This window comes from Chaetodon trifascialis, chromosome 18 (genome assembly GCF_039877785.1).
Source record: "Chaetodon trifascialis isolate fChaTrf1 chromosome 18, fChaTrf1.hap1, whole genome shotgun sequence".
Taxonomy (NCBI): Eukaryota; Metazoa; Chordata; class Actinopteri; order Chaetodontiformes; family Chaetodontidae; genus Chaetodon; species Chaetodon trifascialis.
Genome location: NC_092073.1, coordinates 10,918,529 through 10,932,571, shown reverse-complemented (window position 1 = coordinate 10,932,571; position 14,043 = coordinate 10,918,529). Strand labels below are relative to the sequence as shown.

General features: G+C 43.1%; 1 protein-coding gene across 1 annotated transcript in view; it reads left to right on the top strand.

Annotated features, from left to right (window-relative positions):
- The window catches only part of ofcc1 (orofacial cleft 1 candidate 1), a 117,197-nt gene that overhangs the window by 57,625 nt on the left and 45,529 nt on the right, over positions 1-14,043 (top strand). Inside the window, exons 10-14 of the mRNA XM_070986664.1 lie at positions 110-236; positions 4,404-4,646; positions 8,142-8,290; positions 8,515-8,629; positions 9,432-9,744. Of these exons, the coding sequence (XP_070842765.1) occupies positions 110-236; positions 4,404-4,646; positions 8,142-8,290; positions 8,515-8,629; positions 9,432-9,744 (947 nt within the window). The remainder of the gene's footprint in view (positions 1-109; positions 237-4,403; positions 4,647-8,141; positions 8,291-8,514; positions 8,630-9,431; positions 9,745-14,043) is intronic.

The window sequence follows — 14,043 nt, the reverse complement described above, 5'->3', positions numbered from 1 at the left end:
TACAGAGTGGAACAACAGAGAGTCCAAAATGCAGGTGGCTGTTAACAGGGTTAGCTTCTTGCGTTTGTGTGTGTTGTGTACGTGTGTGTGTGTGTGCTTGTACTTGTAGCAGCACAACCATTGAAAGCCCGTCACTCAGAGCGCTGGGGGAAGGCCAAGAGGAAGCGATGGCCAAATGCGGGGGGATGACAGAGCTCCCAGAATCCACCTCCTCAGCGTCACGGCCCGTGTGGCAGGTGAGGTCTGTTGTCCGCTGTGTCTGACCGAGACATTTGAAGGAAACAGAAAGCATGCAAACAGGAAGTGACATCTCTAGGAAGGTTTTCTTTTTTCACAGGAAGAGATATTGATCCTGAAGTGTTTACACATCATCATAAAAAAGAAAAAAAAGACAGGGTTGTTTGTTCAAAAACAGTCAAATGATGTAATTATGTGCAATCCTGTAATGAATGGGACCTGTTAGAGAATGGGAAAATCATATCTTTATTTTCTAGTTTTTCAAATTCCTTCACTCCTTTCATTACACCGATGGGTGCTGTATGTGCACATGCCTACACAGACATTCACAAACAGGCAGTATACAGCGCTGAGCAAAAGGCTTCCACATGCAGATTGCTAACTATCCAGCCACATTATTTTTATACAGTATATAAAGATTTTTTTTCCTGCTTTGTGTGGATGGTGTCTGTGGTTTTAGGAATCTAAGTAGGAGGGATAAGGAGTCTTTGGAGATGAAAAAGGGGAACAGAGGGAGAGGAGAGAAAAGAGAACCAAGTGGGAAAGAGAGAAGGAAGCTGCAGCTTTAGCGGTAGCATCACCAGCTGTGGGAGGAGTGTGCTGTTGTGTTGCATCTGGGGATGAGGCTGCCATGCCACCGTGCTGGCTTAAAGATGTAATGAATCTTCAGTCGGGGGCTTTCCTTCCAGGGTGACAACTGGCTTTGAGGAAGGTTGTAAATGCAGGGGAGATTGTGGTATAATTCCTCAGACTGGCGTTTGTGCCCCCCAGTCACCATTCGATTATCTCCCAAATTGCTGTGTTTCACTGAGATAAAGATTTTTTATGGCTTGCTGACTTGAAACAACCGGCACAGGCAGAATAGGGGGCAAAAGAGGGAGAGGGAGAGAGAGAAAGAGAGAGAGAGAGAAAAAGCAATGGCCAAACCTGCCACGCATAGTAATTTCCTTTGGTAAATGACAAAATCTTTGTTTATATGACATTTCCCTAAAATTACTGCAGCGAGATGAATCTGAAATATAAAATGTCACATTTGGCATGCAAAACTATGAAAATATATTTCTGTGCAAAATTCATGGAGGCATTTAATTTAGAACGTGTTTAATAACTAAGGCAGCCTGCATCAGTAATCCTGCCCGGAGGTCCCAAAAAGATTGTCATATTTATTCTCTCCTTTCTTCACCCCCCTCCTTCATTCCGAAGCCAAAAAATTTTAAGGGTAAATGTTCATTGTTAATTAAGATTTACTAATTAAAATGAAAATAATTAACGAGAAAGCTTAATCTCTGAATATTAGCCCATACTTAGAAAGAAAGGAAGTTTTTGTATGTGGCATTTCCTGTCTCTATTAAGAGTGCATTTTGTGTGATCAGTCAATGTGTGGAAAGCCCTGAAAAGATATTTCAGCGAAAGGACGGCTGCTTGCCAGCAAAACCACGGAGGATCCCTTGCTAGAGCCTTTGATCTCATCTGTAGGAGTGCTGTAATGTTATGGCACTTTAGGCACAACTCAGGCTTGGGGCAAACAAACCACCTCTGATATGGAAAATTGGCTCACTTCACCTTTTACCTTCGCCTTGCTGTCTTGACTGTCTCTTACAACGCCTGTGCAAGCATGTGGGCCAGATAATAACAATACCTCTTAAACACATACATAGTGCAAATTGGACACTGGTGTGATGTTATTGTTTTTTGTTTCTTTGCCTCTTTTTTCTGCTTTCTCCTCCTCTTGCTCTTCCTCTTCCAGTCTGCATGCATACATCTCTTCCAGTGTGGGGGTTTGGAGGCCTCCATTACCTCCTCCCAAATGTGAGATGTGTGGGCTAAACCGCTTTGCCACCAATTATACTAATTTCACTTCTGCCTAAATTGTTTTTGTTGTTTCGGTATGCAAAGATGCTCACAGTGGGGAGATTGAGGGGCATTACTGCCAGGCTCAGCACACACCTTCCCCCCTCACAGACTGGCAGAGCAATGGGCACCGCCAGCTGCTGTTAGGTGAATGTATGTGAATGTGTGTGTGTGTGTGTGTGTGTGTGTGTGTGTGTGTGTGTGTGTGTGTGTGTGTGTGTGTGTGTGTGTGTGGTTTGTGTCTGTTCAAAGGATAGGAACAGCCTCAGCTTGTTTGGTGACAACACTGTGAACAGTTTACTGTAGAACAGTGGATGCAGTGTATGAGTGCGTGTGAGAACATGTTGCCCCTGAGTGCTACGATGTCATTGATTGGAATTGAGGGCTTTAATTGCCAGACACTCAAAATTTGCCCTGGGGAGTTGGTCAACACGGTGTAAATTCAAGCACATAAAATAAATGGGCATTAAGAGATGCAATTTAGATAATCAGAGAGAAATAAATGCCTGCACCCAAGAAAGGGGGGATAGGATATGATTGGATAGGATGGGATAGGATAGGATGACACAGGATAAGATAGGGTTGGATGGGATGGGATGGGGATAGGTAGGGTATGATAGGATGAGTTGGCATTGGATAGGATAGGGCTAGTTAAGATGAGACGGGGCGAAATGGAATGAGATGGGATAGGACAGGGTGGGATAGGATGAGATGAGATAGCATAGGATAGGATAGAACAGCATGTTTTGATTTTATTCAAGTATTTGTTGTACACAAGTGAAACTGTTGGTCTGGTGAAGGGGTCATCAAAAATATCAAGAACTACATTATGAGGACACTTAATGTCAATATAAAATGCCATGTCTAGATGAACAAATGGAAGAGAAAAAAAAAGTCCAACCAGCCAGACAACAGGCCAACCAACATTATTACTGTTTTAAAAAATGTAAATGAAGATAAAGACCAAGTGTCTCTGTTTAAGCCAGATTGACTTTCCATTCAGTGCTGTTCAACAGATGCCATAGGGGACAAAAGACTGAATATGTATTCATATTGTTGACTGATTACGTTTCATAAAATAAACTAAACTGTCTACCCAGCTTACCCTATTACTCATCCTAAGCCCTAAAAAAGAGGCACATGTCACCAAAACAAACAAGCAAAACAACAAGTGGGCTGATGTAGCCTGAAGGTTAGTGGGATGAGCTCGCTACCGGAAGGTTGGCGTTCTGAAACCTTTATGTGAATGGTAATGTGGACAGTGGAAATAACTATCTCTCAACTTTTATAACAAGGCACGCTGTTGTGCCCTTGAGCGTGGCACTTAACCCCTAAATGAGTGAATGGAGATCAGTAGATGGGACCTGCAGCTGTGCTGGGCATGACTGCTTCACTGCATTCCTCCATTGTTCACCAAACGCACCTGAAGTTAAAAAAAGATGACTCCACCCAAAAACAGGAATAACAATTTCAAATTTCATATTTTTCAGAGTAAAAAAAACAAAAAACAAAAACTCATTGCTATGACAAGAGCCAAGTTATGTCCACTGCAGGCTGAGTGACACAGAAAGCCAGATTTTTATGACTTTATTTACACAGCGCATTTCCAAACAGTAGCTACTTTACAGACATAGTGGTGATGGGGGCATGCAGATTAGATAACATACCAGCACCTTGTCAATATGATAGCCTCACACTGTCAAGTGTTTGTCTAAGAGACAGGTTACCTATTTACTTTCACAGGTGTGATGTGGTAGTCGATGTTTAAGTGGTAAATTGCAGCATCCAGCTGACTGGTGTAACAGCATCAGCTCGATAAAGTTGACGAGAACAAAGAAATACTGACACTACTGTGATTATTAGGGTGTTTTTTCAGTGTATGCGTCTCTGTCAAGCTACTTATATTGGCCATAATAGTTGGAGACTATCCTGTTTCCATTCAGATGTGCTTTGAGACAAAACAGAATCTCTACTTGTTCTGTGAGGCTTACTTCTGTGCTTCCAAACTCTATTATCACACAGGGAAAAAAAATGGCTTGACAAGGTCTATGTAAAGTGAGGCATGTACAATATGTTCACAGCAGTCCTCTGTAATTGTGAACACGTAGAGAAGGACTGCATCAATTGGTGCAGGAATATTAATCATATGTACATTTGTGTCTGTGTCGTTCATGAGTTCACTCCAGTGAGATGACAAATGTGGCATCCCATTAGTCCAACTGTCCACAGTAATAAAATCACAGTTTCTTAGCCTCCATGGAAAAATTTGTTAAAAATAATAAAAACTCTCTTGTTCTGCACTTTGTGTGTTATAGGCGAAGCAGAGCACAACTCCCCAGCCTGTGGAGGTGGTTGTGTGTTGCTTAAGAGCCACCAGAGACAAATTACCCAGAGGCCTCTACACTGTCAGCGTGGCCCTTCACAGCCGTCTAGGGGGTCCAGCTCTGGCCTGGGGTGTCGAGAGAGAACAGAAACGATGGGTGGTGTCCACTGAGCCGATCGAGCATCGGGGCCGTTTCTACGACACTGACCTGCACGTTAACCAGAGCCTGTTCATGGTGAGGATTTTCTGATTGTAATCGCTGCCTGGAAGTGGCTGAACATAACCATAAAAAAGTTGAATAACGCTGTCGTCACTACAAGTCAATGTGCATTGCAAGGTTTGTCAGAAAACATACCTTCAGTATCAACATTTTTGTGACTTGCCAGAGGATTTGGATCAGGGTTAAGGTTTGGGTTAGGCTCCACGTGGATGATTCTCAGACTGAATTCAGAAATTACAGTATTTTAACAAATTCTCAAAAATATTGTCCACAAAACTGTTAAATTAAATTTAGAATTGCTTAAAATTTGAAGAAAAATGAGCCAGTCATAGCTTTAGTTTGTTTTTGGCTTTGTTTAAACCTTGAGTGTGGTAAAGCATAGATAGGATAATTGCAATAACACATTTAGTTTATGCACTCCAAATAATAAATAGGTAAAGATAACAAAACTCAGAGATCTGCATGTTGCTTTCCATACTGACAATAATATGTTTTGATTCAACAAGGAAAGGATGGAATCAGGTTGTGATTTGTGACTGTACAGTTTTATTTAATACAGCTCCTTTATTCATATGCTGCTTCGAGATGCTGCTTTCAATATTTCTTTCTTTGTTTTTTTTTAAAATAAATCTAAAACATCTCTTATCTGAAAGCAGTTTTGACACTGAGAGACCCTGGATTAAAACACACTTTGATGTGAAAATTGAATAGAAGATTTTAGTAAAATGCGATCTTAAAAACAAACGGTCCCCTCAGACAAAAGAAAACAATAAAACATGCTGTGCTAATATGACAGAACCCACCCAGCTACATATTTGGTCTTTGTTTTGTTGCCACAGTATTTCCAAATTCGTCTTCCTCGTGCTGTTTTCCTCGGTTTCATCAGTTGCAGTAAAGACGGAGCAGTTCCAAGATTGAAAGGGTTATGAGAAGTTATATTGCTGTAAAGGCGGCATATGAAAATATGCCACACGCAGCCTCTAGGTTTTTCTCCAGGGATCTCCATATGAATAAAACAACAACTTTTCAAACATGACATTTAATCCATGCATGTAAATCAAACCCAAGATCAATTATTCATTTATATAAGGAAGTAATGTTTTATTGGAATGAAAATGAAGTACAAATGCATTGAAAAATTTAGTGTCTTTTCGACAAGTCTTTGAGCATCTGTGGAATCTCTGAGCTGGATCAGGGGGATAAAAGAGGAAATAGAAAACTTAGGCGGAGTGGACTAAAATGTAATATTTTTGAAGAGTATTAAGAATCTCAACCTCCATTCCCGACGCATAATAAAGGACTTAACATGTTTTCACATTTGGTCCTTTTGATGAAACAACACAGCAGATTACATTAGATGAAATCTATGCACATTTCACAGCCACTTTCCTAAACCTCTTGATATGAGGGAAAACATCCTCTATAGAAACTGCGCTAATCTTAAAAACCCACGTACTCGTTTTGAACGGCCGATATTGACCAGTGGATTAGAAATCTCTGTTTATGCTTCTTCATTGATGATGTGCGCACGGTGCAAACGACTCACAAGAGAAACCTTCAAACAGAAGCCACTAAATCCAGTGTCCCTCCTGATCCCACAGAGTTTTGTGCAGGCTCAGAAAGGGCTTCTTCAGTGTTCTGATGGCAACTCTAAAGGCCTTAGCTAGAGCATTTAGCACATGTGGACACTGTCTATGTGCTGGTGGGCGTATTCAGTTAGCTAGAGCATCCTGATAATATTGTCTCCAGCTCTCATCAAACATAAAGGACGGGGTAAAAGCTGGCAGAAACTGAATGCGGACCTGGGATCTGATTCAGAGGTAAAAAAGGTTTAAGTACGGCGTGGTAAATGCCTCATGTCACTCTTCCTTCCCTCCTCTCCTCGCCAAACCCTCGGCTGTGCTTTATAGACAAACCTGTTGTTGTTGTCCTCATTGATAGCGGTGGAAACGCTGATCAGATTTGTCTGAGACTATCAGGATTGGCTTGGATGTTTTCTCTCTCTCTCCTCTTGCCCACACTATAGCGTGCGATTTCAGGAGTGCTTGCAGTGCCTTCTAAGAGGAAATGAGGAATTAGTGATGGTAAGAGGAAGCCAGGAGCTTATTTTCCTTTCCTCCCTCTCTCTCCCTCTTTTTTCATTCACCCTTTGTTTTGTGTGTCTGGGTTTGGATTTAGACAGAAACAGTGCAGTTCAGTTGGAGATGTCTTGGATATGCTGGCAAGTGGGAGCACTTGAGAGGAGTCTGGCCTACAGTCTTTGTGCAGTTTTTACACCAAATGGGAAAATGCATAAGATTGCACATTTTAATATTAAAAGGGGGAGAAGAATGAATGGGGAAGGAAAGAGAAAAAAAGATTAGGTCCCAGGAAGTGTGCATGGAGATCAATGTTCTTTCCCCCTTTTTAATCTTTTGTTGATCGCTGAGGAAGAACTGAGTCATCTCGCACCGTGATAGTCACTGTTCTATCCCTCACTCCTTTTGTGGACACATGCGCACTTTATTTAAAAAGGAGAAAACATCAGTCTGTTTTGAATTAAACAGCATATTTCTAATGGTTTAAGCAACTCCTCCAGCAAACAGAGGAAGTGAGAAAACCTCTGAAGCACATCATCCAGTCTCACAAACCTCACAGTAACGCTTTCCACATACGCACATGAGCCAGCAAGCACACGTGTCTGCATGCAGGCACTTCACACACATGCGCTTGCACATGCACGCAAATGACTATTTATGCAGGTCATATTTCTTACAGTAAATGAATAATATGAAATATCCTCAATATCCATAATCCGTGATATTATGCCATAAATTTGTGTCCTGAGTCAGACACTACTACCCATCATTTCACAGGTGCATACCAAAAGCAGATTATCAGGGGGGTTGGAGGGATACACATGATTTATGTGTTAAAACAAGTCCCCTGCGTTTTCCATTACAACTAATAAAGGGATAACATATTTCCACCCGGTGATGGATGAAGTGGCACACACCTCACTGTCAGTTCATTTTTTAAGCAAACCCACCGTTCTCTGGGTAAATAAGAATGTATGTGTTTGCCATCAACTGCTAACCACTAACACTTTTTGCTTCATCCAAGATATTCCTTAATATCATCAGTCTGATTGATGGCGGCCTCGCAAATTCACTAACTGTCAGCTCATAGACTGCAACGGCAATCGCAGCTTCTCCTCCGCCCTGTGTTTGATGCCAACAGTCTTTATCACTCCATCATCTCCTTTTAGGCAGTTTGGACAGGTAAGATTGTCAGTTATGAAGGCTCTAAAGAGAACACAGGAACAAGTTAAAGGAGGATTCAAGTCAAGGATGTAGATTAAGGAGCTCCCTGAGGGCTACTGTCCTGTTTGTTACCCTCTGTGGGTCTGTTTGTCATTGACTTTGTGGTTGCAAGCCAAATGTCTGCATACAAGATGTGTACATATGTTAGGCATGTATGTCCACCTGAGTAGAAGTGTGGGTGACCTTAGGCCTTCCTGTGTGTCCACAGATCCTACCTGCAGCCTGTCAGGTCGTCCCCTCTGCGGTTCTGGTATTCCAACTGATTGCACTACCAGGACACAGCAGCCACATCAGGTCTGTGCTGGCATGGGGGGCATTTCCTGTCTGTGGGTCGAGCCTCGGCCATGTCCAGGGCAGGTAGGTCAACGGCAGGATGAAGGTGGTTGTTGGACCTCAAGGATTTTTTATTTTGAACAGTGTATTTAAGTATTTCAGGTCAATAAACGGCTGTTTCCCATAAAATCGTCATCATAATTGATTTCCAGATTAAGTTGGAAAAAAAGTGGAATGTTCATGGACACTTTGCTCATCATACATCTGGTTGTACAGTGACTATTACCGGTTATGTGTCATTGACCCAGGTTCAAAACCCCTCTGCTCAGGGGGGAGCCAGACACACAACTGGACCAGTTTAAAAAAATTGAAGCCCTCATCTCCTCTGATCTCGACCACTGGCTGTGCAACCTGTACTTTCAGGTGTGTGTCTGTGTGTGCGTTTCTTTTTAACACATGTATTCATGATTGTGTGCTGGAATGAGCTGTGGCTCTGAATGTTAAGTGACAAGCTTGTGTCTATGTGTGTGCATGTGCGCGTGCATCTTCCCTCAGTCTGACCCTCCGCTATTATTTGGGAGGCAGGATGGTGGATCTGGGTAGATGGGGGTTGGATTTTTGGATTTTCTATGATAAAAAGCTTTTGCAGAGCAATTGGAAATTGGCCCCAGAGAGCAAACAAGAACCACATCTTTACCCAGCAATTCCGGATGCATTTGAGCTGATGCATTGATTAGATTAGTAAACATCTTAATTGAATTAAAAGCCAGAACAAAGCTCTCTTTCTTGGGTTTGTCTCTTTTATTTGTCCCTTTGACTGTGACATGTTGTTTGTATTATGCTGCATTATCATTACTGCTGCTTTGATTTCTGAGGGGATGTAAATAGCCACTTTACATACATCCTTGCGGATGTGCAGCACAAGAGGATGTACAATATTCATATTAGTCACATTTAAGGTCTTAATTGAATTATTTTACGCCATTGTGGCACATTATGACAAATACTAATAGTTGGCTATGTCTGCAGTTTTATTACTAACACCTGTAGTGTAATTGCACACACATGCTGTTTTCCCACAAACAATGGTGATGCAATGGAATGATATGAACATAACTGCTGATGACATTAACATGAACAGGTTATTTTTATGTTCACTGAACCCATATGTAGACCTTTAACACATGCAGTCAGATCCTCATCCCTCTTGTTTGTGGTCTTTCAGGTAAAGAGGCTCCCTTGTGGAAAGTCTGGGGGGTCAGAACGCGTCCCTGACCCCTCTCCTAACCCACCTGTCATGCCCCAACCTGAGGTCCAACATGAGCAACCTCAAGGCCAACTGCCACTCCAGCTCCAGCTCCCATCACAGGCCCAGCCCCGTCCTCAGCCCATTCAGCCCCAGTCCCACTTATACCCCCAACAGCAGCCACATGCAGGCCCCAGCAGCAGAGCAGGAGAGCCCGCTGTGGTACACTCTCACCGGGGGTCTCCTCTCCACCTGTCAGCTGATTCTGCTTGCTCTTCCTCATCTCTGCCAGGTAGGGGTCCGATGTTAAAACCCCCAACTATGCCACAGTGGGGAGAAAATGTCACCCTAATGTCACAAGCACTGGGACAAGAAGAATGGCAGGCCTCATCCACAGCAGCTCTGCACTCAGGTGAACATGCTTGAGGGTAGGGTTGGGTACAGACAGCGGGCCAAGCTTGACAGACAGAAGTCACTTCAAACAGAGGATGTTTTCTCAGTTAGATTATATGCAAAACCCCAACAGGTAGACTGTAGCATTGGTGTTAGTTCAGGCAAATACACTTGTAACATATTCAGATAAAGCTTTTTCAACAATACCATTTAAATGAATAAACAAACCCTCCTCAGTGCGACGACACAGAGCCATGCTAATAAAATGACCATGTTTTGAATTCAGTCATTACATTTAAAGTTTCGAATTTTTCTCTTACTGTTGTCCCGAAAACATGTGTTATTAATATATAAGCTGCAACACACATCACTGCTCATAATACTGTTATCAAGCTATTCAAAAAGCCAAAGTTTTCTTTTGCCACTTAGATGTTCAAACAGTGCATTTGGGAAATATTAGCAGCCTGAGTCTAAACTACACAAAACATTTGACTTGGCAGACATCACATACTGTATGTGTACTGGCTTTGACACGCTGCAAATTATTATTATTCTTTTAATCTTTGTAGACCTTGCATGGGTTAGACAGCGTGCAGTAGAGCAGCTTTGTTCTCTTTCTGCCATTTGATTGAGATCCATCAATCACACCTTTCTGGTTACTGTACCTTCTTGAAGTTGTTCTCTGTCCCATAATCCGCTAGAATACTCAAATCTCAAACGTAATCCGATTTCCTTCACTTTGTGTTGTGTCTTTCCAGAGGCACTGGGATACAGAATGAAATTATTTTACATAGCAAATGAACTATTGTAGCAGCTGCACAGTGATTCAGTGGTAAGTGCCGCTTCGCAGAAAGAGCGATCGTTCTGTGTGGAGCTTGCATGTTCCCCCCGAATTTGTTTGATTTTCCTTCAGGTGATCTGGTTTCCTCCTACAGTCTGGGGGACAAGCAGGTCAGTCTGATCTGAGACTCACATTCCCAGGTGTGAATATGATTATGTTTCCATGTTTCAGTCCTGTGATGGGCTGGTGCTCCTTTGATTTTCTTTCAATGCATGTTGGGATTAGCATCAATGTGATTATGTGATCAGGTATGTGTGTCCATCAGATGCACTAATGAACTATTCAGATGTGGTTGCTTATTTGGTCGTCCAGGCAAGGTCGTCTCATCATCTAGAGGTGGCATGACTTGTCTTAATAGTAATGAGGATCCACTTCCTCATTTTAAAAACATACCGTCCTTGTTTCTCACCTAGTTTCGAGCCACGCTGACGTGCTGGCCATCGCCAGAAATCAAATACAGGCTCATTTGGTATTGATCGACTACAAAGGCAACTGGCTAGCGTCTTTGTTATTAATACATCCCCCCTTTTTTTTTCCTTTTCTCTTTTTTTGCACGCACAGCTCATCTTTATTTAACAGTCCTCAAAAGTTTCTGGGGTGCTCTGCTTTAAACATCACACAGGCTTTTTAATTACAAATGAGTTGTGACAGGTCTGCTGGGTAGCACCCTGGCCCATTTTAAACGTGATGCCGGCTGACAGCTTGGCAGTGTTCTCCCAGCACTGAAACATGTGGAAGAAATTGGTCTTTTACATTTCACAGCTTGTCGCTTCCTCCGCCGACTGACCTGTGACCCCCCACAGAGATCCTTACGCCCACAAGGGAAGTGTCCCCAACGAACTGACTGCCTTTCCAGAGAGAGAGAAGGAGAGCGAGGGAGGGAGGCGCTCACTATGGGAGATTTATGTTCTTCCATGCAAGGCAAAAGGTACCAGGTCCCTTTGACGCACACGCCTGCTCACACATTCTGGAAGCCAGGTGAGGAGGTTGCTCTGGAAGTGAACCTGATCCGTAAGTGAAATAACGGATCAAAAGGTGTCCTGCACAACACCTCATCCACGCCGTTCCCTAAGCTGACCTGACGTCTGTGCCTCATTTGCATACAGATCCATTCATTTTGCATTACCTCTGGAGCGAATTATGGCATTCAGATGGGGAGATTACGTCAAGGCTGAAGGGATCGATTGAATGGACAACTTTAACCTAGCCAAAAATGGAAATCCAGTTCAACGCGGAGAAGAACAAATTACCCCCTGTTCCTCAGTCCTCTGTCAAGTCTGGGGGTTTCAGACATTTCCTTCCCATTTCATGCCTCTCTGTTTCTGATGTGTGCTGTGTGGAGATCGCTTTCTCTGCGCGTGTGACGCCAGGATTTTCCTCATTACCCATTTGTCTCAGAATCAGGACAAGTATATGGAGACCTCTCGTCACTGCGATAACGTACACACAGCAGAGCTTGACAGTGAGAGTGGAAGTTTGTATTCCTGAGGCCTTAAGTTAATTAATCCCCGTAGAAAAATCACAGTGCGTGGTGAGGTGTCTATTACAGAACAAAACCTGACATCCCAATCCAAGATGATAACTCTGACAAGTTTTGATCAAAAAATCTGAAGATTACTGTAAGCGCTATTGTGTGGGCATGGATGTTTTTTGTGCTTCAGATTCACTTGCTATTGGATGATGATAATTCTAATTTACCTCAGTTGACTCGTCCAAGCATAATGGAGTGCATTTGGCTTTGTAACGTAGAGATTAGCTACAGGCACACTGGGTTAAGTGACCTTTCACATTAACTGAATGATCCAGTTACGTTGGGTTTGTTTGAACCCAAATGACTAATTAGATTAGTGTCTTGTTTCATGATCGCCTTTAGTGGATCACTATGAGCACTCAGATGATTCTACCACAACTGTATCACTGCTTCATTTTTGGCTTTCTTTTGGGGGGGGGGGTTGTTATTTTTTATTTTTTTACAAGTGCATCGTAACATCCATCCCCTTGAGCGCCGATGGTGATTTCGAGGATTCCTCCTCTAATGTCTCCTTTGGAGCGCTGCCCTGCACTTTCAGGATGTGCTCCCCTCCAGGCCGGTCCCAGTCATCCTGAGTTTCAAACCACAATGTTACATCATACCCGCTCAATCAGCCGCCCTCTGCATCCCGCCGATTAATTCAACAATGTCCGGATTCCAAATGGATGGATTCAACCTTTGAAGCCTGTTTGCAGAGACACACACATAAACCCTCACAGTGGGTGTGGAAAAAACAAGCCTAGAAGACTGCACGCGGGGGACAAATGCAGAGCGTATGGGACAAACACACCCAAAGGTGACAGCGTCTTGCCTTGCACTGAAAATTTAGTTTCATTTGATAAGACAATTGCAGCCTACGTGTGTCTCAATGAACATGATAAAGACGAATTTGACTTTCGAGAGCGACAGACTGCACCAGTGAGTGTAAAAAAGTCTTAAAACAGCATACAAATATGCACATATTAGTATGCAATACGCATCTGCTGTCATTATAATGCAATGGATAATACGAAAATGAACTCTTGTGTGAAGCGACACCGAACCCTTGCAGTATCATAGCAACCTTACCACAAATCCTGACATGGACCCAGGGGTAATCCGTGAGTCACTGACCTTCGATCCTTCTGTAACTTTGGACCAGTCATCAGGCAATTAGGGGCCTAGGTGAGCAAGAGCCGCCATCTCAGCCGGGTTGCATCTCACCGGTAACACAGTGATGGGGTCTCGGCAGTGTTACGGCCCTCAGGCTTTTCTCTTTCCTCGGCCTGTTTTTGTGTGTGAGCAAGAGAGAAAAGAAGTGTGTTGAGTTATGCGTTTGTGAGGTGCACTCATTTGTATTTCTACCCTGGAAAATATTTGTGCATGTATGCAAGTGTCTACATATTAATGTCTTTGTTTATACGCCTTTCTGTGTGTGGGTGCATCAATTCAGTGTATGCACTGAATGTGTGCATGTGTGTGTGTCTCTGTCTTGTGTGTGTGTGTGTGTGCTGGTCTAAACACAACTCAGAGCGCAGGGGGATAACAAGGAGTTTGTTGTTGGCCTTGAGTGCCCGGAGAGGCTGGAGTTGTGGCAGCTCCAGCGCTCTGAGTTCACAGACGTAGCCCTTAGCTGTCGAAGCTGTCGATGATGTCGAAGCTGTCGATGCTGCCTCCGCGCTCATTCTGGTTCCACAGCATCTGCGCATTAGCAAGTGGGGCCTGGTGTAATGAGTGTGTGTGTGTGTCTGTGTGTCTGTCTGTGTGTGTGGTTGTGGAAAGCATCCTAATCCACGGTGGTCCTCGTCTGTGAGTCCGTGGCTGTTTTTGTTGTTTTTTTCGCTAAT